We start from the raw sequence: 26,329 nt of genomic DNA on the forward strand, positions 1-26,329 counted from the left end.
ACCCCCTTAACTTCCATAATTTTGATTTTAGCAAAAAACGTTAAATACAAAACTACAAGATATTTAGGTCTACTTTATTTTTAGATAAACAGTTATTATACAGGGTGTCCCAAATTTGAGTAACAAACCAAACTTATGTTTTTTTAAATAGAATGACCAACTTTTTATCCGATATTTGAATTCTACGTCAAATTCTAGGCTTAATTGATGTAAAATGTCTATATCGATATTCAACTGTTTCCGCAGCAGCGTCCTTGATTGATTGAATTTTGACCACCCCCTTAACTTCTTTAATTTTGATTTTAGCAAAAAACGTTAAATACAAAACTAGTAGATATTTAGGTCTACTTTACTCTTAGATAAAGAGTTATTATACAGGGTGTCCCAAATTTAAGTAGCAAACCAAACATGTTTTTTTTAAATACAATGACCAACTTTTTAATCTATATTTTAATTCTACGTCAAATTCTAGGCCTAATTGTTGTAAAATGTCTGTATCGATATTCAAATGTTTTCGCAGCAGAGTCCTTGATTGATTGAATTTTAAACACCCCCTTAACTTCCGTATTTTAATTAGTAAAAAAACTAGTTGTAGCAACAGTTATAGATATTTGGGTCTACTTTTACTCTTATATAAACAGTTATTATACACGCTGCCCCAAATTTGAGTAACTAAATTAAACTTTAATCACATAGTCGAGGAAACATTGTTAAAGTAACAGATGCTGCGGAAACAGTTGAATATCGATACAGACATTTTACATCAATTCCTAAAATTTGACGTAGAATGCACATATCGGATAAAAAGTTGGTCATTGTGTTTAAAAAAACATAAATTTGGTTCGTTACTAAAATTTGGGACACCCTGTATAATAAATAACTGTTTATCTAAGAATAAAGTAGACCTAAATATCTTCTAGTTTTGTATTTAACTTTTTTTGCTAAAATCAAAATTAAAGAAGTTAAGGAGGTGGTCAAAATTCAACCAATCAAGGACGCTGCTGCGGAAACAGTTGAATATCGATACAGACATTTTACATCAATTAGGCCTAGAATTTGACGTAGAATTCAAATATCGGATAAAAAGTTGGTCATCGTATTTAAAAAAACATAAGTTTGGTTTATTACTCAAATTTGGGACACCCTGTATAATAACTGTTTATCTAAGAATAAAGTAGACCTAAATATCTACTGGTTTTGTATTTAACGTTTTTTGCTAAAATCAAAATTAAGAAAGGTAAGGGGTTGGTCAAAATTCAATCAATCACCCTGTACTAACCAGTTGACAATTAAGGCTATGATAGCCTTTTCGATTACCAAATACATGTTCATTTTCATGTGGCTTAGTAATTGCTACATGGGTAGCATCCACAATGCCCAGTATTTCAGCCATACCATGCTCTCTAAGAAACCTAAACAAAATAAAAATTTACTATTTATGCATCTGTTAATAACTGCAAATTAATGAAACTCTTACCTGTCCTTAATGGTGTTTCTTTGATCAGCATTAGAAGGAAACTTAACCCTATTCCTCAATAACCTGCAGATTATCGGGGGTAATTGCACAAGTGCATAAAAATTACCGATAATTTTGCATGAAAACTTGTTATCTCTTAACTGCATGAGTTTATTTTCATATTTTTTTGGCGAAAGAGCACGACACCGAAGGTGGAGGGCTCATTTAGAAAAAAATAAGAAAATGACCGAATGCGGTTTGCAAAGATAACAAGTTTGAACGTAGAATTATCACGGAATTTTTAAGCACGAATGTAATTTTGGGGAATATTTCCCGAATAAAGAAAATCATTAAAAACCGAAGGAACCCAACATATATTAAATAAATTAAAGTAACAATTTAAACATTACAAAATCCTTAATTAAAATTTTCATTTGTTATTAAAAACACAGTCAATATAAATATGTCTTTTTTGATTGTCCTGGTTGAAAAGAACTAAAAACGCATGCTAATTATTGACATCCGTCGTTTAGACTGTCCTGGACACTTTCTAAGTCCGAGTGCCACAACTTGACAGTGCTAAATCGATGTAAGGGATGTCCCTGGACAATTTTAAAGACATCTCATAGAATGCTTCACCGTCTGAGGGGTTGAAAAGAACTAAAAACGCATGCTAATTATCGACATCCGTCGTTTAGACTGTCCTGTCCAGTTTTATCATTAGAACAGACGTTACCAGCTAAGTTCTTCAAATGCTGCAAAAAGTGCGATGGTTTCTGATCCCCCAAAAGTTGACCTTTGAGCAGCCGTCGAATTTTGACTTCGTTAGATTGTCCAAATGAAGCTAGAATTCTATTTTTAACGGCCTCGTACTTGTGAGTGTTAGGTGGATTTCGCAAAATGTCCGCTATGAAAGGAAGAACACTGGTATCTAGGTTAGCAATTAAAAAATGGTACTTAATTTCATCCTTGGTAATCTTTGCGATTGAGAACGAAGCCTCTATCTGAAGAAACCAGATATCTAGTTCGTCTCTCCAAAATGGCGGGATTTTGATGTTACTGGCGGCGAATACAGGGCCATTGATTGGGCCGTCTCCGTTCATTTTTTTAATCCTGGGAGTAGACTTCCTGGTGTCTTCACAGTATGTCGCTCCTCAGTTGATCCTAATGCCTCCACAATCACGTCGGAGTCACCAATTTGTGGGTATTAATGTACACAAATAAAAGGAGGCAGAAATGCAACAATACCTTTAATTAAATAAACGTATAAACGGAAACGAAGTGTAATTAGAGCTTTGCGGCTTATTGCTAAACGCTCAAGTCTCTAAGTGACAGTCAACAATAACAATTGCCAAACGGTTGCTGAATACGTCACTGAATTAAAGTCTGTGATGCCGTGGAACTACCGGTGGACAAGGTTGGCTCCAGGTGGTCAGGGAAAGGCATAGCGACCGCCACAAAACCACTGAGTTGTACAGGAAAAATGGAAAGGGCATAGCATTGCCTTTCTAGGTACTCTCCTCAATTCAGTGGTTGATTGTACAAGTTCAATCAGCCACGTATAGATGGCGCTGAACATTGAAAATCACTGATTTGTAAAGGAAAAATGGAAAGAGCAGAGCATTGCCTTTCTAGGTACTCTCTTCAATTCAGTGGTTGATTGTACAAGTTCAAGCAGCCACGTATAGATGGCGCTGAACACTGAAAATCACTGATATGTAAAGGAAAAAATGGAAAGGGCATAGCATTGCCTTTCTAGGTACTCTTTTCAATTCAGTGGTTGACTGTACAAGTTCGAGCAGCCACGTATAGATGGCGCTCAACACTGCAAATCACTGAATTGTACAGGAAAAAATGGAAAGGGCATAGCATTGCCTTTCTAGGTACTATCTTCAAACCAGTGGTTGATGTACAAGTTCGAGCAGCCACGTATAGATGACGCTGAATGCTGAAAATCACTGATTTGTAAAGGAAAAATGGAAAGGGCATCCATAATGGAAAGCTCGCCTAGCAATATCCGACACGTGTGGTTGAAATGTGCCAATTTCGAGTCAAAAGCTATTATAGTTGAAATTTTACCGTTTGAGAATGACGTCATTTTTTTACATCTTTGTTTCTCGCATATCAATCATTTGAATTGAACAATTTTAACAAAAAAAGCACGTTGTGGATTTTATCATCCAGTCTAATTGAAAACGTTGTCATGTACTGTCACTTTGATTTATACAGGGTGCTTCCAAAGTTGGTGCTTTCCTTTCACCTGCAAATAGGGCTTCACAAAATAAGTTTTTTTTTCGTTTGACGCTTTTTCGAAATATGAACAATAACGAAGATACAGGATGTGTCAAAGTTTTACTGAAAAAAAAAACAAAATAAAAAATAACTTAAATTTAATTTTAACTAACTACAGGTTATTCCTTATCAACAGACAGAAACAAAAACAAAAGATTTCAGCCGCCTTTGAACTAAGTTTTAATAATTTGACACTTTAAATTAAAACAGCATTTAATTTTAGGCACGAGTTAAGTCACCCTAAAGTGCCGACTATATATTTCTAAGTGCTTAGTATACATTTATAAATGCTTAGCTTGTTGTTTTCTCCTAGATAGTTGCGCTTCCAGTTTGGTTAGAGTTAGTCAGTTGAAGTTAGTTGTAAGATACACTTATTTGTAATTTTTAGTAATTAAATAATTTTTTAAAAAAGCAATCTCGGCTTTTGACTAGTTAACTCACGCATTAAGACGGTTTTTATTTTTTTTACTGGGAAACAGTGCGCCGTAGCAAAAAATAATAATAGGGGTTTTATTTTTAGAATTGAACAAGGAATTCAATAATAAATTTGATGTTGAAAAAAAACCAGTAGGGTAATATGTTTTTTCGAAAATATTTTAAAAAAATTATACGAGCGCCACTGGTAAACGCAAGAAAATTGATGTTTCTTGGAAAATTTGCTTTCCACGTAGCTACTGACACCTACAAAATTTTGTTTAATTACTTCAAGTGGTTTGGCCAAAATCATTAAATTTTTATTTTTTTCAGTAAAACTTTGACACCCTGTATCTTCGTTATTGTTCATATTTCGAAAAAGCGTCAAACGAAAAAAAACTTTATTTTTTGAAGCCCTATTCGCAGGTGAAAGGAAAGCACCAACTTTGGAATCACCCTGTATAAATATGATAGCTATTTATGTACCAAGGGCGTTAGAGAGAACATAATGTCCTGAAGGCCGAAATAGCCAGAGGGCATATGGCCCGAGGGACAGGTTTTGGCCTGATGAACATTATTCTCTCCCTAACACTTGAGGTGCATACAATGTTTTATGTTTCACCTAATTCAGCAATTATTTACTGTTTCTGGCATTGAAAAGTAAGGTATACCTTTACCGGTGTGTTGTTTACTGTTTATTTTATCTGAATGTTGTGACTCTGTCAGTCAGTGAAAATGGCAAAAGCTGAACGAAATTTTTGAAAATATAAAAGAAAATGCAGCAAAAGCTAACGAAAGTTTATTACCTAAAAAGTCCAGAGCATTCTTGCAAAATTTGGTGAGTTTTCAGAGGTAACAAGGGAATCCTCCTCTAGTATGGTTGAAAGACTAGAGTTCATGTACTTGAATAATGAGATATAAATTTATATAATAATAATAATAATAATTTATATAATAAACGAGGCTTAGTGATTGCAGTAGACCCGGTGTTTACAGAAATTCGGTGCAAATCACAAGTAAAATGAACAATCTGAACTGTTGGTATTGTCCTACATTTAGAAGCAACACTCACCTCGAAACAGGGCAATGTGATTGTTCGGCGATTGCAGTGGAACCGTTTTCTTGCATAAACTCGGTGCGAGTCACAAAAACTAAAGTTTTTGGGCACTTTAAATTTATTCTTGTCTGTAATTTTTGAAGTTTTCTAATATAAAGTATGATGTATACTAAACCATTGTTAAAAATATTAATCCTGTAACCTTTAAGTTAGAATTGAACCACAATATTGTAGGAAAATAGGGAATAAACGCAACTATTGACAACACAGTTGAAAAATATTGTTTTGACATAATATAAAATTTAATTTCATTGGTAGGCACCGTAGCACGTGATGCACAGCACACTAGAATTCGAGGTAAACTGCGCTTGCGCAATATCGATAATTGAATCACTCTCCAAATTCACAGCTTACTAGAGGCCACGTTTTTAATTATCCTTTGTATTACAAAACTTAAAAAATTGCAAAAAATATTTAATTAATAATAAAATCTATTAAGGTTGTTACGTGCTGGACAACATTACATGTCAGAAAAATTTTAAAGATACGACAACATAGCCGCGGCTCATGCGCACTCCAAAATTTTGACCAATATTTTTTATCCGCCACCTCTTTCGAAAAAAAGTAACAGTTATAGTTATTTATGTATTAAGCGCAAAAATGATTGATTGCTGCGCGACAGAAAGTGGAGCGCAGCAATCATTCGAGAGCATAAAAGTCACAATGTGCGCGTAATACATACAACATTTTTTCTACAAACATCGCTAAATATCTAATACAACTAAACTTACTGCGTAGTTACTCAAAAACAGGGTCAAAACTATACACTGACATCAAACTGGTGACACTGACATTTCCAATAATGGCATGCATTGTGGCCGTTGCTCTGGACAGCAAGCGAAACAATTTTTATCGCTCGCTACCCTTGGCAACGCGCGATAAAGTAAACTCCTCAGTAAAGGCTAACTTTTCGTTGAGATTTAGGAGCCAAAAATGCATCATTATTGAATGTTTGTAGAAAAAGTATATTACCTCTAATGTATTTGAGCACCGCCCTCTGTACAAGAAAGCCAAGAAGGTGCATGTCAAAAATTCCAATATGGCCGAAATAGTGGTTGACAGTTTGCATTTGTTTGTATTGTGGAAATTGAGTTTTTCGATGATTAAATTAATTTTTAAGGTTTAAAGTCAAGACTTGGGATTACTTGCCAAGTAATTTTTGTTTGCTATTATATATTGTTGTTTATATGTTTATTGTTCTAGTGAAAGTGTAGCTTGTGTTCATTTTATTGTGTTATCACTATTGTTATTGTTCCTTCATTGTTCTATAATTTGTTGTTGGTTTTTTAACTTAAATTCTATTGCCTCTACAATATGCCGTCCACTTGTTGTTTGCCAAATTGTAAAAGCAATTTGGTGACAGGCCCAAAAGTGTCAGTCTTTTACTTTCCAAAAGACCCTGCTCCAACCCAACAGTGGTTGAAAGCTTTGAACTGGAATGATTTTACTCCAACACAATACTGAGTGGGTAAGTACAATATGCTTTCTCATTCAGTAAACTTATTGCCTCTTACATACATAGGTATGTGAGTTACATTTTGAGGCCGCCTGCATTTTGAGAGCAACAAAGGTTTACTCTGAAGAAACAGGACAGCTTTTAGAAGTTCCATTGGCACATTTACATTTTAAAAGAAAGGTCTTGGTAATAATATAAAACCCATTTACCAGTTTTCCTTACCTAGCTTCAAGGATTTCCAAGTTTTCTTTGATTCAGCAGTTTTCACATTAGTTTGTTGTACTTTCCAGGACAAAGGTTCTAACCAAACTTGCTTTGGCTGGACTTGGGTATAAAAAGCCATATCTATACATATCTGGATCAGGAATGAAGCGTTGTTTGATTTTTCACTCACAACTTCTAATCAACTACACGAAAAAAATAAAAAAAACATATTTTCTACTGCATCTGCATAGATTTGTGTACAAAACGAAAACCGCTAACGCCTCCATGAAAAGTGACATTCTAGGCTTTCTTTTACAGAGGGCGGTGATTTAAGTGTTCCACTGTTTAAAGAAAGAAGCGGAGTAGAAAAAACATCAACATACATAACCTAACAAAAACAAATGTTAATTTTAATTTGTTTTGGTGTTAACAGCACCTTAGCATTTCAAATTGTAAACTTTCTTCTTGTATAAGATGATGTGAGATTCGTACATTGACTGATTGTAATTGTAAAAAAAGCCAGTATAGTTTCAATAATAGGTAACAAAATAAATAGATGCAAAACTGCATTCTCTAGTGTGCTGGTTTTATTACTAGTAGTCCTGGTCATTGTTAATAAGTTTTTAGGATTCAATTAATTCAAGTTTGACCAAAAATGAGCAAACCTAAGAAGTCTCGCCGAAGATATGAGTCTGATTCTGACTCGAGCATGGATAGTGAAGAGGAAGCTCGAAGAAAGGATTTGCAGGAACGAGATGAATTTGCCGAGAGATTGAAGAAGAAGGATGAAGCTAAAACGAGAAATATTGTGCATGCCTCTGAGAAAAAAGCGTATGAGGAGGCGGCAAAAAGACTTCAATTGGAACATGCAGAACGCGACAAAATTATTCCAAAACTTAGGGTTGAGTCGAGAAGAAAGTATTTGGAAAAACGCAAAGAGGACAAACTGGTTGAATTAGAAGCTGATATTCAAGATGATGAATATTTATTTGAAGAAGAAGTGTGAGTATCTATTTATTTATTTTTATAAAATTCTGCAAAAAAGTAGGTACACTTTTATTAATAATTTTTAGTGCAAAAAGTCCTTTTTTACTACTACTTATGTGTTGTTAAACTCCATCTATGGTCTTGTATAACAACTTTCACTTGCAAAAAAATGTACTTTTTGCACTTGTTGCATAAATAACTATTGTTTATAGTTTATACCTTGGTTTATACTGTTCTAACACCATTTTTTTAATGGATTTGCCCTAGATTATACAGGGTGTTTCAGGATAAATGCATCAGGGTTTGATTAGGGGGGTTAGGGTGGGTTATTTTATGAGAGGGTTAGGGTTTGATTAAAAGTAAAAAAAAAACTCTAGATTGCTCAAGAGTTTGCTATACAGGGTGTTACCAAGTCGAGGCATTAGCATTGCTATCTCAGAAACTATAGTTGATAGAGCTTTAGTTAAATGGAGGCAAAGTTGCGCATTTTATTGCTAAATAATTTGTTAAAGAAAAATTCAAACAATTTTTATTACCTACAGAATTAATATTTGACAAAAACCGCAAAAGTAAAATTTTAATTTTTGTTTTTTACCACTTTGTTATTGATTATTTTGGAAAATCAATGGAACCTTTTGAAGGCACTTTGAATGCTGGAAAATAGTTTTAGTTTTCAGCCAGGTCATTCTGTTTTTTAGATATCATCATCAACTTCAAATTTTCAAATGCGGACCTGGACTTTTTATTTTGTTTATTAGTAGCTACAGACCTTCCGAAACTGATGATGTGCCATACTTGTCAAAACATTATACCTAGTGTTCTTAGGAACTCGTTTTTTTTTTAAATATTCAATTGGAATTCATATGTTGTCATAATGAGTAGATAATTTATTTTGATAGATTTAATAATTAGGTTTTGCTCTTTTTAACACTGAAAAAAAAATTCAAGCTGTTTCATCAAAACTCAATCTCGAATTCAAACATGTAAGTATCTGAAAAATAAATAATTAACCAAAAACATTTTTTAACAAAAAGTACCATAAGAAACTCTCTCTTTTTCAAAGGAGCAATGAACCTAATTATTCAATTATATCCAACTAAATTATCTACTCATTATTACAACATATCAATTTCAACTGCTTAATTTATTTAAAAAAAAAGTACCAAGCACATAAAACATTAGGTATATTTTTTTGACAAGTGTGACACATCATTAGTTTCAGAATGTCTGTAGCTACTAAAAAAATAAAAAGTTTAGGTACGTATTTGAAAAATTGAGTTGATGATGGTATCTAAAAAACGAAACGTCGGAGCTGAAAACTAAAACTATTTTTTTCAAGAACTTAAAAATGTGCCTCCAAAAGGTGCCATTGATTTTCCAAAACAATCAATAATAAAGTGGTAAAAAAATAAAGTAGAAATTTGACTTTTTCGGTTTTTGTCATGTAATAAAAAAAATTTGATTTTTTTTACCAAATTATTTAGCATTAAAATGCGCAACTTTGCCTCCATTTAACTAACGCTCTATCAATTATAGTTTCTTAGATAGCAATGCTAAGGCATCGAATTTGTAACACCCTGTATTCTCAGTGTCCAAACGATTTCGATTTACACATATCAGGATACATTTTTTTGGCTTTTGTCTTTTGTTGTGTTAAACAAGGTTTGTTCTAAGAATGGGGACAGAAAAATGTCAAAATTTATAATAAAGGGTACACAAAAAATGGGCTCAACAAATCAGTTCTCAAAACGGATGTAAAGTCTAGTTTTTCAAATTGGACACTCCTTATTCTTATAACATAACTTTGTCTGATTCTCTGTTAAAAAGTTTCGGTAAGTTCGTATTTCGCCACTAATTTAAAAAATTCTTTCTTTAAACTGATACATTGAACCACCCTGTCAACCCCACAACTTTCAAAACTCAAAATTACTGTTATTAAAAGTTAAAGTAGTAGCTATCAAATTCAGTCATTACTGTCTTTATTGTCAAATAACTCGTTAATTTGCAACACTTTGTAAAGAATTTTATATGTCAATGGATAGAAAATAATGTGTTGATAGCTTACTTTTTGGGGTTGTCAGAGGGCTCCAAAGTTAACTAAATGTTTTCCTTGACTGTTACCACAAATTTCTTTGAGAGATTTTTTTTAATCGTGCGATACCCTAGATTTGACAATCACTGAATAATTTTAAATATGTACGCTACTGTTTTTCGATAAAACCCAAATCAGTTTTGAATCTCCCATTAAATTAGAACAGAAAAGCTCTCTAGTAACTTTTCGGTACACCTTTCTGTTTTCCAATAAAAAATTAAAAACCATGAAAATGTACCCATAAAATCAATACGAAATCGTTGACTGTTTATTATTCAATATTAAAATTTTTATTTATTTAGTTTTTTCAAAAATTATATTCTTTATTCAATAGGAACAAGCAGTATCTTGCTATTTTTTCAATAAAAAATTGAATAGGTAAATCAAATTTTGAAAATTGAATAGAGATGAAAGTCGAAGATTTAGTATTAATTGTAAAGGCACTTTTGCAGGATTTTTTATTTTTTATTTGAAAACGAGATGACCTATCAAAAAGTTACTAGATATCTTTTCTGTGTTAAATTGAATAGGAAAATCAGAACTGATTTGCATTTTATGGAAAAACATCCCAAGGAAAAATGGTGTTAATTTGCAACACTTATATGTCAATGGATAGAAAATAATGTGTTGATAGCTTCCTTTGTTTGGTTGTCAGAGGGCTCCAAAGCTAACTAAATGTTTTCCTTGACTGTTACCACAAACGGGCAGGTACGGCCCTGATATTTGGCACAAACCTAGCTCAGTGATTGTCAAGTCTAGGGCCGTACTAGCCCGATTAAAAAAAAATCTTTCAATCAACAACCAATCAAAGCAAGCTATCAACACATTATTTTCTATTCATTGACATATAAAATTAATTACAAAGTGTTGCAAATAAACGAGTTATTTGACAATAAAGACAGTAATAACTGAATTTGATAGCTGCTACTTTAACTTTCAATAACAGTAATTTTGAGTTGTGGGGTTGACAGGGTGGTTCAATGTATCAATTTAAAGAAAGAATTTTTTAAATTAGTGGCGAAATACAAACTTAGCAAACTTTTTAACTGAGAATCAGAAGTTATGTTATAAGAATAAGGAGTGTTCAATTTGATGTGTACTTATGTGTACCTTGTATTATACATTTTGAAATATTTCTGTCTCCATTCTTAGAACAAACCTTGTTTAACACAACAAAAGACAAAAGCCAAAAAAATGTATCCCTGTATGAGTGTATGATATGTGTAAATGAAAATCGTTTGGACTCTGCGAATACATATAAAATTTCACATAAATTGGTAAATATCTTAGAAACAGGTGCAGTTAGGTATATGACATTAATACAGAAAATATGTCTAGAATTTGATGTAGAATCAAAAAATGCAATAATATACAGGGCGTCCCATTTAAAATAAGCAGCAGTTGATATCTACTTTTCATTAAATTGTTGCACACATATTTCTTTATTTTTAATTAAAACTATGTATTGTCAAGTTACTTAAAATATGGATTATGCAGGGTGTTTCTATATAAACCATGGTCCAATGATGTCTTGTTATGGAGATACAGGGTCTTAATATTTGACATAAACCTAGCGTAGTGATTGTCAAATCTAGGGCCGTAGCAAAACTATAGAAATAAAATAATTAGTGTCGATTTTTGCTTGAACTAAGTGGCCAACATAACGTAAAACGCATTAGGATAGAGGAGGTGTTTCAGGCAAATTTCTTCCTTAATTGCGTTATTTTTAGTAGAGTTTTATGCGTCAATCGATAGCCAATGAAAAATGAGCTTTCTATTGACGTATTTTAATTGGTTAGTGGTACAGTTCTGCCGCTAGACAGCGTCAACATTTTTAAAAGAAAAGTACAAAATTTATAATTCTTCCTCGCGCTTATAACGGATATCATTGCAATTACAATACTTCAATTCTTTAGGTAATTTATTTATGTTTAAATTTGAATGGTAGATGTTTAGAAACAATTATTTAGTGACAATTTTTTTTATAATACTGGGTATCCTACCGACAATATTTCGAAAACTACAATAGATAAATGTTTGAAAATTTTAGGGTTTAATATTTAGGTTGGAGCCTCCACATCTAAAATATATTCACTTTCGGGGTACCAATGTAGGTACCCGAAGTTGGTACCAACTCCACTATTTTAAATGGACCACCCTGTATATTATTATATTTTTAGATTCTTTTCTTTCTCACTTGAAACCGTTAAGAGAATCGAAAAATATGATAATATACAGTGTGGTCCATTTAAAATAGCGAAGTTGAAGGTCCGGATGTACCTCGAAAGTGAAAATATTTTAGATTTGAAGTACCCAGATACTAAACCCTGAAATTTTCAAAAAATTATAGATTGTAGTTTTCGAAATATCGACCGCGGTAGTATCCGGTAGACACCCTGTATAATTTAGACATTCCCAGTACTTTTAATAATTTTTAAAATACCTACTAATTAAATGCCCAGTAATGCCTACTAATTACCCAGCAATGCTCACTAATTATCCGGCAATCCCCACAATTTTCTACAAATTCTTAGTAATGCAGCCAATTGCCAAGTAATGCCCACTAATTCCTAGAGTTTATACACCATAATGCCATAGCGGCTTACGCTCGGTTAGATATCTGTTTTTTACCTTAGAACAAGCATTAAAAGTAGAGCTCCATTTATTTTTTTTATGGATTTGCCCTAGATGGTGTTACAAATTTGATGCATTAGCAATGCTATATCAGAAACTATAGTAGATAGAGCTTTAGTTAAATGGAGGCAAAATTGATAATTTTATTGCTAAATAATTTGTTAACAGGAAAATTTGTTTTATTTGGAGATATTTGAAAAAAACCGATAGTCAAATCTCTTTTTTATTTTTTGCCACTTTATTATTGATTATTTTATTCAAGAATAGTTATTTGTATACCTAGGCCGGTGAAATGGTATTTTTTCGGCCGCAAGAAAGTTTGGCGTCCGAGGCCGTCTTACGGCTGAGGACAACAATCTTGAGGACTAGGTATCACGGTAACGTTTATTGTTAAGTTTGCTGGTTATGCATTGTTTATGTGACGTTAAATAATAAACAGATTCTTGTTCGAAATATTTCCCATTTTTTCATTTACGCAAAAATGAAATTGGGAGACGAAGATTGCTGTACTGATGTGGATGGGTGTACTGCTGTAATTGGTGCACACAGTGGTCACATAGAGAGATCGTAACCAGTAATCATAAGCGTAGACGGTGACATAGTGATTGTTAATTTACTTTTTCCCTGTATTTTTTTTTCGGCCGTAGGGCCGTAAAAGTGCATTTCACAGCCGCTAAACTGTACGTGAAGTGAGTACTTCACGTCCGTTTGAACAAAAAATAATTTTAGTTTTCAACTCGACGTTTTGCTTTTTAGATACCATCATCAAAATTTTTCAAATAAAATAATGCAGACCAATAGCTACACCATACAGACTAAGACTTTTTATTTTGTTTTTTAGTGTGGTATTACTTAGGTATCTACTTTAAGTTACTTAGGTATCTACCGTCATTTTTAAAACCTTGCCATTTCGAAACGAATCAACGGATTTGAATGTGGTTTGGACTGTCATTGGGCTTGATTTATTGGCTTTTTGCTGATGTGAAAAATTTTAACTTTAATGCATCATAACTGTCTCTTCAAGCATTCAAAAAAGTGAAATTTTCAAGTAGGTCCCAATTGACCAATATATTTTTTTGATTTTGTTTTAACATAAAGTGGTGTTGTTTTAGTAAATATATCAGGACGTTTTTGGGCGTTTTCCAGTTAACGCCCTGTGACTCAAGAAATATTGATTTATTTCAAAAAGAGGACATTACAGTGCTCAAGCTCGAATTAAGTTATAGCAGCACCTTTTTATGTGTCATTTTAGTTCGGTGTAGATCCAATATTAACTGTTACATAAATTGAAAGCAACACTATTACCGATAAGACCATACAAAGTGTCTAGAGACAATTAAGGTGGGAAAAAAACATGGGCAAAAAAATAAAAGTATTGAGTTACAGTTACTTTACCAATAAATATTTAGTTTTTTTTTCATAGTAACTTCTTATTTAGGGTAATACTCGGTACGTTTTTGAGCGTTTCTTAATTAACATAATGTATCCGAAGAAATATCGATTTATCCGGAAAATGCATATAACAGTGCTCAATCTTGTATTAAGCCATGTTAGCAGGTTTATATCTATCATTCAAATGCCGTTGTACGTTTAGCATTATCTGTTATATGTATATACTTACTTTTCATGACAAGCTCCATGTTTGGTAACTACAGCAAAAGTGAGTAAAACTTGAAATTGTTTGCACAAGTAGTTCTCCCACTTTAACTGACTCTATACACCCTGTAGGGTTCTATCGTTCATGGGAGATGTCTTAAAATTAGGTACCTCACATAATATGGTACCTACACATGACTTAAAATGACAGATCAAAGCTACTGCTTTAATTCGGCAATAAGCATATGCATATTGTACAGGGTGATTGATTGAATTTTGACCACCCCCTTAACTTCCTTGATTTTGATTTTAGCAAAAAACGTTAAATACAAAACTAGTAGATATTTAGGTCTACTTTATTCTTAGATAAACAGTTATTATACAGGGTGTCCCAAATTTGAGTAACGAACCAAACTTATGTTTTTTTAAATAGAATGACCAACTTTTTATTCGATATTTGAATTCTACGTCAAATTCTAGGCCTAATTGATGTAAAATGTCTGTATCGATATTCAACTGTTTCCGCAGCAGCGTTCTTGATTGATTGAATTTTGACCACCCTCTTAACTTCTTTAATTTTGATTTTAGCAAAAAACGTTAAATACAAAACTAGTAGATATTTACGTCTACTTTACTCTTAGATAAAGAGTTATTATACAGGGTGTCCCAAATTTAAGTAGCAAACCAAATATGTTTTTTTAAAATACAATGACCAACTTTTTAATCTATATTTTAATTCTACGTCAAATTCTAGGCCTAATTGATGTAAAATGTCTGTATCGATATTCAAATGTTTTCGCAGCAGAGTCCTTGATTGATTGAATTTTAACCACACCCTTAACTTCCGTATTTTTTATTTTAGTAAAAAAACTAGTTGTAGCAACTGTTATAGATATTTGGGTCTACTTTTACTCTTATATAAACAGTTATTATACAGGCTACCCCAAATTTGAGTAACTAAATTAAACCTTAATCACATAGTCGAGAAAACATTGTTAAAGTAACAGATGCTGCGGAAACAGTTCAATATCGATACAGACATTTTACATCAATTCCTAAAATTTGACGTAGTATGCAAATATCGGATAAAAAGTTGGTCATTGTGTTTAAAAAAACATAAGTTTGGTTTATTACTCAAATTTGGGACACCCTGTATAATAACTGTTTATCTAAAAATAAAGTAGACCTAAATATCTACTGGTTTTGTATTTAACGTTTTTTGCTAAAATCAAAATTAAGAAAGTTAAGGGGGTGGTCAAAATTCAATCAATCACCCTGTACACAGGAATATTATAACAAACTACAAGGTAGAAATTTGATCTAAGTAAGTAATGAGTAACTCTTTCTTTTGGTTTATGTTGGCATTGCGGATATTACAGTAAGATAGGTAAAAGTAGCATCCACCTATTGATTTATTGACGCTATTTCATTTTATGTACTATAAATATGTAATTTGAAATAAAGAAACATTATTATTATTATTATTATGTCAAATTTTTTGGAAAAGTCGATATTTTTTGAGTCACAGGATGTTAAGTGGGAAACAACCAAAAACGTCTCGAAATATACTATACGACGCTTAAAAAAATGATTGTTCAATTTGGGGACTACCTAAAGATGTCACTTTTTTGCATGCTCTTCTTTCTCACCCTGTAGAAGGCAGTTTTAGTGCATTAAAGTAAACGATTTTCACGGCAGCAAAAAGCCAACGAATCAAGCCCCAAGGACGGTAAACAGTAAAGGATTGCTCGATCGGCCAATTTTGTTTCCCGGCGTCGAACGGATCCTGACGTCACAGTAAAGTCTCGGGCGCACAATACGCTAAATATGATCGACTGCAATCGGTTAACGATCGCGCAAACGCGCGATCTCCGACTTTATGGTGACGTAAAAATCGTCACCGGCCCGAGCCGATACGGCCAACATTGCACTTATGGGATTAAGCAATCCTTTACTATTTACCGTCCTTGATCAAGCCCAATGACGTCTAAACCGCATTAAAATTCGTTAATTCGTTTCGAAATGGCGAGGTTTTGAAAATGACCCAAAAAATTCACGTCGCGCAGTTTAGTTGAGAAAGAGCCCTTTGGTGCATTCTGTCACTTTTTGGCCTGGAACTTCTTGAGGAGGACCTCAGACAAAACATTTCAATGCAATCTTGTAGAGCATGAAATTTGGAACAAGTTTCTTTATTTACATTTTTTAACCTAACCTATCCTAACCTATCCCTCGGGCCATAGGCCCTCTGGATATTTCGTCCTAATGGACATTATACTCTCCCTAACGCCTGTGGTCTACACAATGTTTTATGTTTCACCTAATTCAGCAATTATTTACTGTTTCTGGAAAAGTAAGGTATATCTTTACCGGTATGTTGTTTAGGTACTGTTTATTTTACCTGAATGTTGTGACTTTGATAGTCCTGTCAGTCAGTGAAAATGGCAAATGCTGGACGAAATCTTATAAAATATAAAAGAAAATACAGCAAAAGCTTACAAAAGTTTATTATTTATTACCTAAATTACCTACTTTATTATTATATTACCTAAAAAGTCAAGAGCATTCTAAGATAGGGAATACACAGCTTTTATAGCATGAAAGAATAAAAATGCCATTGCTAATATTAAAAAAGGTTTTAGTGCGTTATAAGCGGGCGTTACGATAACGCCCGCCTATAATGCCCTCAGGTTGTTATGAACACTATAACCTACACCGTTTCCAAGGTATTATGTATTCATAAAGTATAGGTGAAACATAAATGACTTAACAGAGATTTATTAGGTTGTTATTTTCAAAGCACTTTTTATTAAAACATAGTTACATTTTGTTATTTTCACTAAATTCCAAAATAGAACCATCATCGTAAAAAAATAGTCCAATTCAAAAAATGTAAAAATCCAATATGTCGCCCATGGAATAATCAATATTGATGATGGTAACCACATTGTAAAGTGGGAAAAGTGGCAATAGTTAAATGTCATTTACTTACAGATTTCTCGTTGCAAAAATTAACACTCTGAACGAACGAACGAACAGATATCTTTCACATAAGAATATCGATTCGATAAATTGTCTTATTTGTCCAGTTTGGGTTTCTGAACAAACCTTTCGCTTTCATAAGTTATGGAAGGGATCCACAAATAGTGACGCACGGGTAACCTAAATAGATATGACAAATGTTTTCTGTGTTGTTAATTCGTTATCAAATGGATGTTTCAGTGTTGCCTCTTCTTCTGATGAAGAAGTCATGGAAGTTGTCCATGCTATTGAGCGGCCAAATCGTTTTCAGCTTACTAACCACAAAAATATCTATCCGATTCTTATCAGTTCCACAATTATATACGTCGGAATGTCGGAAACCCAATTAAACTTATTGAATAAATAAATATATGGGACCGATAACTAGTGAACCGGTAGATCTTGATGTTCAGAAACCGGGCATAATTAAACTAACCGTACTTGGAATGACGATACGAAACTGAAAAATCAACCACTTTCAGTTCATCTGGCGAAAGTTTAGATAATAATAATAATTATTGAACCAACTTGTCTCCTATATTTTATTAATTAGATTTTCCATCAAAACCAAGTAATTTTTACACAATACACACTTCTTATTTCTCTTCGATTTGACCATATTACCCATATGTTTGTTCTTTGTAGTTTAACAGAACGAGAGAAAAAAGAGAGATTGCACAAAAAAGAATTGCTGCAATTAGCGCAGGAACATGAGAAAGCAAGAGAGTTGGAAAGAGTTCAAAGGTATCATATGCCAAGAGATTTGGGCAAAGACTCAACCGCGGATTATGTGGAGGTAGACGAATTGGAAAAAGTGCCCCAAGCTGAACAGAAAAAATGGGAAAAAGACCAAATGGCATCTGCCGTGTTTAAATTCGGAGCTAAGGATGCCGTCAAAAAAGATGAATATGAACTTTTACTTGAAGATCAGATTGATTTCATTCAAGCTCTTCAAATGCCAGGTAAGATTTTGATTTATTTTAGAAACTATATCAAACAATTTTTTTTTATCGAAAAGTAGTAGTCCATATGCACACATTGGAGTAGTGAGTGTAAGTGAAAGCAAAACTCAGAGTCGATCTCCACAAATATTGTGTATCAATCAAATATTGTGTATTAATATTTGTGGAGATCGACTCTGAGTTTTGCTTTCACTTACAATTTTTTTTTTCGCCGATTGTCAGTAAACCTGTCGTTTTAGTGCCTAACGACAGGCTGTAAACAACCACTTTTACTGCCTAGGCAGTACAAATTTTTTACTGCCGCTTACCTGGCGCAGGGACAATATAAATATGACGACATCGTTTACACAACATAAAATTTAACATTTATTAAGAAAAAACACCAAACACTATAACATTTTTAGAGTCAAACATTCATAAGTATATACAGGGTGATTCCAAAGTTGGTGCTTTCCTTTCACCTGCGAATAGGGCTTCAAAAAATAAGGTTTTTTTTCCTTTGACGCTTTTTCGAAATATGAACAATAACGAAGATACAGGGTGTCAATGTTTTACTGAAAAAAAAACAAAATAAAAAATAACTTAAATTTAATTTTAACTAACTACAGGTTATTCCTTATCAACAGACATAAACAAAAACAAAAGATTTCAGCCGCCTTTGAACTAAGTTTTAATAATTTGACACTTTAAATTAAAACAGCATTTAATTTTAGGCACGCATTAAGACGGTTATTTTTTTTACTTCGAAACGGTGCGTCGTAGCAAAAAATAATAAAAGGGGTTTTATTTTTAGAATTGAACAAGGAATTCAATTATAAATTTTATGTTGAAAAAAAGCCAGTAGGGTAATATTTTTTTTCAAAAATGTTTTAAAAAAATTATACGCGCGCCACTGGTAAACGCAAGAAAATTGTTGTTTCTTGGAAATTTTGCTTTCCACGTAGCTACTGACACCTACAAAATTTTGTTTAATTACTTCAAGTGGTTTGGCCAAAATCATTAAATTTTTATTTTTTCAGTAAAACTTTGACACCCTGTATCTTCGTTATTGTTCATATTTCGAAAAAGCGTCAAAGGAAAAAAAAAAGTATTTTTTGAAGCCCTATTCGCAGGTGAAAGGAAAGCACCAACTTTGAAATCACCCTGTATAATTATTTATAAACATTAACAGTAAAATGAGAACATCCTTCTATTATTATTGATTTGTCGTTCACTTCGTTAGAACTATTTTTCAAATACACCGATGAACTAGAAGTTTCATCTTTTCTCTTCCCACTGTCACTGCAGGTGGGAATATTCGCTAGAATTTTTTCACTAATCACACTTTTGCTTTCGACTGAATTCTCTATGTAGCCTTCAGCAACACTTGCGGACTTCCATCCTCCATGTCTTTTTAGCATTGTGATGTCAGCTCCAGAATTAACAATCCAAGTAGCAGACGTCCTTCTAAAGCAATGTCCAGTGTACTTCTGAGCATTTGGTAGTTTTAAACAAGTTGCTATCTCTTGTGGCATAGCACCAAATTTATGAATTCCAATAACTTGTTTTAATGCTTTACCTCCAATATCTGAAGAAAAATCTTCGGCTTTCAAATCCAGAAGGACGATAAGAAGCATATTTTCTATACATGTCCAGGTGTTCTGATACCACAAAAGATCTCGGTCTCTTCGTTTTGGTATCAGGAAGGGAAACTAATAGCTTATTGCCCATATCTTCAATATCATCTAATTGCATTCGCACAAGTTCGTCACTTCTACATGCTCCGGCAATCGCAAGAACCGCCGCAACCTAGACAAAAATACTTGGTTATTCACTTAAAATTCGATCCAAAGTTCTGAAACCTACTTTGGTTGATAAATAGTTGGCATCTGCAGCTTCCGATAAAAATTTAGTAACTTTTTCCTTCTCAAACACCTTAGATTTTTTGGGTTGGTATCCATCTTTCTGCCTTTTTAAAAAAGCCCTTAGTTTCAAATACTTTGCCAAATCTACATTATGATGAGTGCTTAAGGTGGATTTGAGCATAGAATATACACTCCACAATGTAGAAGACTTTAGTTTTTGAGACAGCTCAGCAAAATATGCGATTAACACGTTTTCTGATTTCTACATTCCTGGCTGCTTCTCGCACCTCCGGAGGAGTTAGTGGTACATCGTCGTCACTCTCCATAGTCTCCATCATGAAGAAACAACTTATAAATTTGACGAAACTTTTAGATGTCAATTTTGGCTTATTTAAGATGTCTATTTAAGATCGTAATCATAGCAACCAAACAGGTATAATTATTGTTGTAGGTACATCATAGGTGGACAGTTTTCATTATTAGAAATAGGAGAGGTGTATTACTACTTAAATATAAAAAGTTATTCTGATTGACAATAATCGGCGAAAAAATTATGTGCTTGACTCGGCGAAAATGCACATTTACTGCCTCATCTTTCTTCATGGCCTCGTCTTCGACTCGGCAATGAATAGCGCTGCGGCAGTAAATGTGCTACTTTTTCGCCTTGTAAAACATATAACTATTGTTGTTTTATGTTTAATAATTTGTTACAGCTTAATTTTAAATAATAATTAAAAAAATAATTAACACATTCAGCATTCGGCGAATACCGAGCAAATGTGCGCCAAACACCGATAGTGTGGACAGGTTGCTCGGTGTTTGTCACTTACCAATTTTGCAATTTTTTGATGCTCCATTTCCCGCGCGTTGTCGGTCTTTTGGCCACATCAAAGGGAACGAATTATCGTTGTTCCCATACTGGCTCGCTAAGCGGCAAACGTCGCATACTAGACGAATATCCCGATTGATATTCGGCGAGCACGTGCTCGGTATTCGCCGAATGCCGCATGTGTGGACCCGCCTTTACATGTTGACGATCCCATAACGATGTATTACTTGATGTATACTTTGTTAAGTTGGCGTTAATAAATAAATTGAAATTGAAATTAATTGGCTGCCAAGTTCACATCAGTCTTCCTCCTTCCTTACAAAGCAATGTTTTATCGTTCATTAGTCAGTCGCTTTCTATGTCATACTGGCGGGCTTTTTGAACGATCTAGTTTTTCAATACTATTTTTTCGGACAAAGTGAGTATTTTTAATAATAAGCAAATACGTGGATTTTTTTATTGTTTCTTGTGAGGTCATATAGGAAACTTTGATAGGTGTCAATTTTTTGATTGTAAATTTTTGAGTTGTCAAAATTAAAGATGTTACCAAATGATGGATATAAAAAAGTTAAGACAAGAACATGCAAGCCTTTCTACTCTCTCTCATTCTTGTTACGAGCTATGCCTCTCCAAAAATCTCATTTTTCAAATGGGAATATCTCGAAAAAGGTTGCAGATAGATATAGGTTATGATATACGAAAAAGTTTTGAAGTTGAAGCATTCAAAAGTTAGTACCTACTTCCGGTATAACCGGAGGTGTCATGATATGAAAATATTTTAGTGTGAAGTAGTAGTCCATTTTTTCTCAAAGTGGAGGTGTAAGTGTAAAAGTGATGGGAAAGAACACACAGCCTTCTCCACAAAAAATTTATTCAAGCCCCCCAAAAAATGTTAGAGGGGTTGCTCGACATATGTTTCGGGCACATAAGTACCCATCTTCAGGAGCTAGAAAGTTAGAAAGTCTACAATGTATTACCCCTAAATGGTAGAATCAAACACACCCCGTATGACAAGGTGAAACGCCGGCTGTCTTTCTTCAAAGGGGAGACAGCAAGACCCAAGTTATTTAAAAACTAATATGCCGTAAGGACAAACATTATTGTTGTGCTTAAAAAAATCTGTAATTAAAACTAGAATGTTATATAAATTAGAGAAGAGTACCAAAAGTTTTTTACCTTATTATGGAGAAAAAAACACTAAGACTAAATTAGTACTAAATGGTTCACATTATGTGATTAGGTCGGGGCGACCTTTAGAATTTAGGATAGAAAGTTCGATCATCTTACAATTTTCTCACTAATGTCCGGTTGCACAAAGCTAACAGAACAAAATGGGCGATAAACGTTCTAGAATTTACAAAAAAAGTTTTTTATATAAACAATCGCAAAGCGAAGCCGTTATTTTGATGGCGGGGGATGGCGCAGAAAATGACAACATAGGCGGCACAGCGGCAGCACTCGGCAACACCGCCCGCACAAATGACAGACGACAGTCGACAACTTAATGTCAAAAGCGTCAACAGCGCAATCTACCGTAGATCAAGGAGGGGGCCAAGAGGTATAAACAAACAAAAGTGAGGTTAAGGCTATAAGCTAGTTGAAACCATTGAAAAAATACATTGAAAAAACTGTAAAAAGGCAAATCTGGGGGAAAATTATTTAATAAATTATTTAAATATTTAGTGTTCGATTTTCGTTTCGAGAACGTTTATCGCCCATTTTGTTCTGTTAGCTTTGTGCAACCGGACATTAGTGAGAAAATTGTAAGATGATCGAACTTTCTATCCTAAATTCTAAAGGTCGCCCCGACCTAATCACATAATGTGAACCATTTAGTACTAATTTAGTCTTAGTGTTTTTTTCTCCATAATAAGGTAAAAAACTTTTGGTACTCTTCTCTAATTTATATAACATTCTAGTTTTAATTACAGATTTTTTTAAGCACAACAATAATGTTTGTCCTTACGGCATATTAGTTTTTAAATAACTTGGGTCTTGCTGTCTCCCCTTTGAAGAAAGACAGCCGGCGTTTCACCTTGTCATACGGGGTGTGTTTGATTCTACCATTTAGGGGTAATACATTGTAGACTTTCTAACTTTCTAGCTCCTGAAGATGGGTACTTATGTGCCCGAAACATATGTCGAGCAACCCCTCTAACATTTTTTGGGGGGCTTGAATAAATTTTTTGTGGAGAAGGCTGTGTGTTCTTTCCCATCACTTTTGAAAATATTTTAGTTAGATTGGTGTATGCTGACTATACTATGCTACGAATTTTCAAAACTTTCCTATTGGTACTTTTTCTAATATTAATCGATGTCTGTTGTTATGGGATGTCCTGTTTTTGAGAAATTCGATATGACAAATTTATCGTTACAAAATCTGTTGTTGTATAGTAAACAAAAATAATATTAAATTATGATTTTATTTCATTATTTTTTAAGGCTCTAAAAACAAAATAAAAAAAGAACCCGAACTTACCGAATACGAAAAGAAGAAACTAACTCTTGAAGAAACCAAACAGAGTTTACCGATTTATCCATTCAGAGACGATTTGATACAAGCTATCAAGGAACATCAAGTTTTAATTATTGAAGGTGAAACAGGATCTGGAAAAACTACACAAATTCCACAATATCTGCATGAGGCTGGATTTACATCTGACGGTAAGTTATGCTTTGATTATGAGGAAATGCAAATTAAATTAGGATGTTTTCACAAATTTATTGAGTTCGTGCCAACATAAACGACAAGAAATGTTCTTTCCGTAGTAACCAATGTTGCCAACCTTGATGATATACCTTCCCCAAAGGCGTTTAAAAAAAAGTTGCCATATTTCACTAAAATTTTCCAGATTTTTTTTTATTTTGTTTTAATTATTCTTTCTTGTACGTTGCGAATCCTTAAAATGCTATTATTATGTCTACTCAACATGGATTTCCTGATCTTAAAACAAACTGAATTTGGTCCTTGGATGTTTTAGTCCGGCAAAACTCCACTCATGAACCTATAAAATTTACTTAAATCGATTTAGAATCGTATTGTTTTTGAGCATTTTTTTACTTTTGTAGCTTCATAGCGTGGTATTTGATACTTTCCAACTTTATGACAGATTGAAATATGATTAAAATAAATAGATACACGTCACGTTATGACTGCCCCATTTCTTTTCATAGACCTATAAACAAGCATGTAATATGATTTACCACTGTATTAACTCTAGCAGTGCTTTTAAGCAGGTTTTGTAGTTTTATAGCTTTATGGAGTGGTATTTGACAGTTACCACTATTGTGACAGGTTTAGATATGTCAAAAATACACGCTTTACCTATCTAAATTTAACTTTTGAAGCTATAAAGTGCGTGCATTTAACGTAGTTTGACACTAATTTAAAAGCTTGTCAAGTGATTGTTAAAATTTTGTTGATTGTTTAAATTCGATCCAAAACCTATAGTTGAATGTCGGAACTGTCAAAATTGTTTTCATAAATAAGCCTTAAATATGATTGTACTGTCTTTAAGCAATGCATTATAGTTTGATAGCGTCATGGAACTATATTTGACGTTATCACCATTGCGACAGATCGAAATGTATTCACAATCGACAATTACACGTCACAAATGCCAAAAAAAGTTTTGTAGTTTTATGGCTTCAAAGAGTGAGAGGTATTTGACAGTTTCCAAGTGAATGACAGATTAAAATAATCAGATACACGTCACGACTGTCGAATTTCTTTTTCTAACGTTGTATATACTATGGTATATAGACAAATTTTTTGGTTGCTTTATACGTATTTAACCAACGAGTCTACAGGTTGGTCCAAATTGATTGTAGGATACTTAGAGGATATAAAGTTACATAAAAAATAAACGCCAAGTGCCATATAATCTAAGGTTGAAAAGTGCCCTCTTTCGAAGCTAGCGGGCCCTAAGTATATGCCACAAGAATTTTATTTTATCTTATTTAACTAAAATAAAACTCATATGAAATTTGGCATGCGTGTTCATCATTTTGAATTAATTATTTGACGATTTTTTCAATTCTTTAAAATAATCTGGACAGGTACTAATTTTTTTCATTTTAGATTAGCATGTAAAAATGAGGGTATCTGAAAAACTGTGCAAAATGAAAAGAAATGTTCAGACAAACTTTTCTTCTAAAATTACAGCTTTAAGGAATTTAAAGCTGTCAAACTTTTTGAACAGCTCCCGTATTAGTCCAGAATATTTAAAAAAACTGAAAAAAATTATAAATGACCACTTCAAAATGGTGAACATGCATGCCAAATTTCATTTGAATAACTTTTTTCGTCTAGGAATTAAAAATAAAAAAATTGGTTTTAGTGGCTTACCTTTAAGGTGCCCTGCCTCCCACAGGGCAAGGTGGAGGGTAGGAGGAGGGCTGGTAGACGAAGGATATCCTGATTAAAGAACTTGCGCACAACAGTAAGCCTTTTTCGTGCAGCGGTTGACAAAGTACGCATCGCCATGATGATCGCCAACATTCGTAACGGATAGGCACCACAAGAAGAAGAAGAACTCCGTCATGGGGCACTTTTCGACTGCAGTTTGTATGACAGTTTGGAGTTTATTTTTAATGTCCTTCCCACTTTTGAATTGTCCTACAATCAATTTGAACCACCCTGTATTAATGAAACCGATTAATAATCGAAATGGTTTCACTGCGTTCACGCGATAATAAAATTGAGATTATTATAATCGCTCATTAATATAAGAATTGGTTACAAAATTTTTCCGTCAACTGTAGTCTATAATAAATGTGTATAATCTTTAAATAATATACAGGGTGTCTCTAAAAGGTCTGTACAAAATCCTATGACATATTCCTGACATCAAAATAGGCCGATTTGAAGCAACTTACCTTAGTCCGAAATTGCTCCGTCTTAAAAATCGATTTTTTTATATATAATGTACATTTTGTAACGTATTACTTTCAAATCTGGTACCCAAGGGTTTTTTGAGATGCGACCCCAATCCGGACACATTTTTACTGCGGCCGGTAGAGGGCGATTTACAGTGTACTTCTGATGGTTTTAAGTGACCGTAACTTTGTTCAAATTGTAAATGTCTAAATTCGGGTTTCGCATCTCAAAAAATATCTGGCTACCAGATCTGAAAGTAATACGTTACAAAACGTACATAAAATTTTAAAAAATCGCTTTTTATTTTTTAACATCAGGAATAGGTCATAGGATTTTGTACAGACGTTTTAGAGACACTATGTGTGTACTGGGTCAATTTTTTTTTATTTATTGTACATTTAGCATATTGCTTTAAAATCTTGTAGCCAGATGTTTTTTGAGATGCGAAACCCGAATTTAGACACTTACAATTTGAACAAAGTTACGGTCACTTAAAACCATGAGAAGTACACTGTAAAGCGCCCTCTACCGGGCGTAGTAAAAATGTGT

At 33.4% G+C, this 26,329-nt stretch overlaps 1 protein-coding gene and 3 long non-coding RNA genes across 6 annotated transcripts in view; 2 read left to right on the forward strand and 2 right to left on the reverse strand.

Annotated features, from left to right (window-relative positions):
- The window catches only part of LOC145739889 (uncharacterized), a 27,880-nt gene extending 2,200 nt beyond the window's left edge, over window positions 1–25,680 (reverse strand). The window contains exon 1 of the long non-coding RNA XR_014181262.1: window positions 25,250–25,680. This is a non-coding gene — a long non-coding RNA (uncharacterized LOC145739889). The remainder of the gene's footprint in view (window positions 1–25,249) is intronic.
- The window catches only part of LOC145739884 (putative pre-mRNA-splicing factor ATP-dependent RNA helicase mog-4), a 66,630-nt gene continuing 47,655 nt past the window's right edge, over window positions 7,355–26,329 (forward strand). Inside the window, exons 1-4 of one of the 3 annotated variants that reach the window (XR_014181261.1) lie at window positions 7,355–7,479; window positions 7,567–7,941; window positions 17,912–18,228; window positions 23,344–23,565. Coding sequence is in view for 2 of the 3 variants with exons in the window: in XM_081995223.1 (XP_081851349.1) it covers window positions 7,595–7,941; window positions 17,912–18,228; window positions 23,344–23,565 (886 nt within the window). In the remaining variant the exon portion in view is untranslated. The remainder of the gene's footprint in view (window positions 7,480–7,566; window positions 7,942–17,911; window positions 18,229–23,343; window positions 23,566–26,329) is intronic. The other 2 variants (XM_081995223.1, XM_081995224.1) reach the window with 2 other exon arrangements.
- On the reverse strand, window positions 21,756–22,461 carry LOC145739891 (uncharacterized). Its single transcript, XR_014181264.1, has 2 exons — window positions 22,078–22,461; window positions 21,756–22,020 (listed from the first exon to the last, which is right to left on the reverse strand). It is a non-coding gene; the product is annotated as an uncharacterized LOC145739891 (long non-coding RNA).
- On the forward strand, window positions 22,472–23,097 carry LOC145739890 (uncharacterized). The gene is made up of 2 exons (XR_014181263.1): window positions 22,472–22,775; window positions 22,833–23,097. It is a non-coding gene; the product is annotated as an uncharacterized LOC145739890 (long non-coding RNA).

Source organism: Ips typographus, unplaced genomic scaffold (genome assembly GCF_016097725.1).
Source record: "Ips typographus isolate SLU unplaced genomic scaffold, UJ_Ityp_2.0 IpsContig76, whole genome shotgun sequence".
NCBI lineage: Eukaryota > Metazoa > Arthropoda > Insecta > Coleoptera > Curculionidae > Ips > Ips typographus.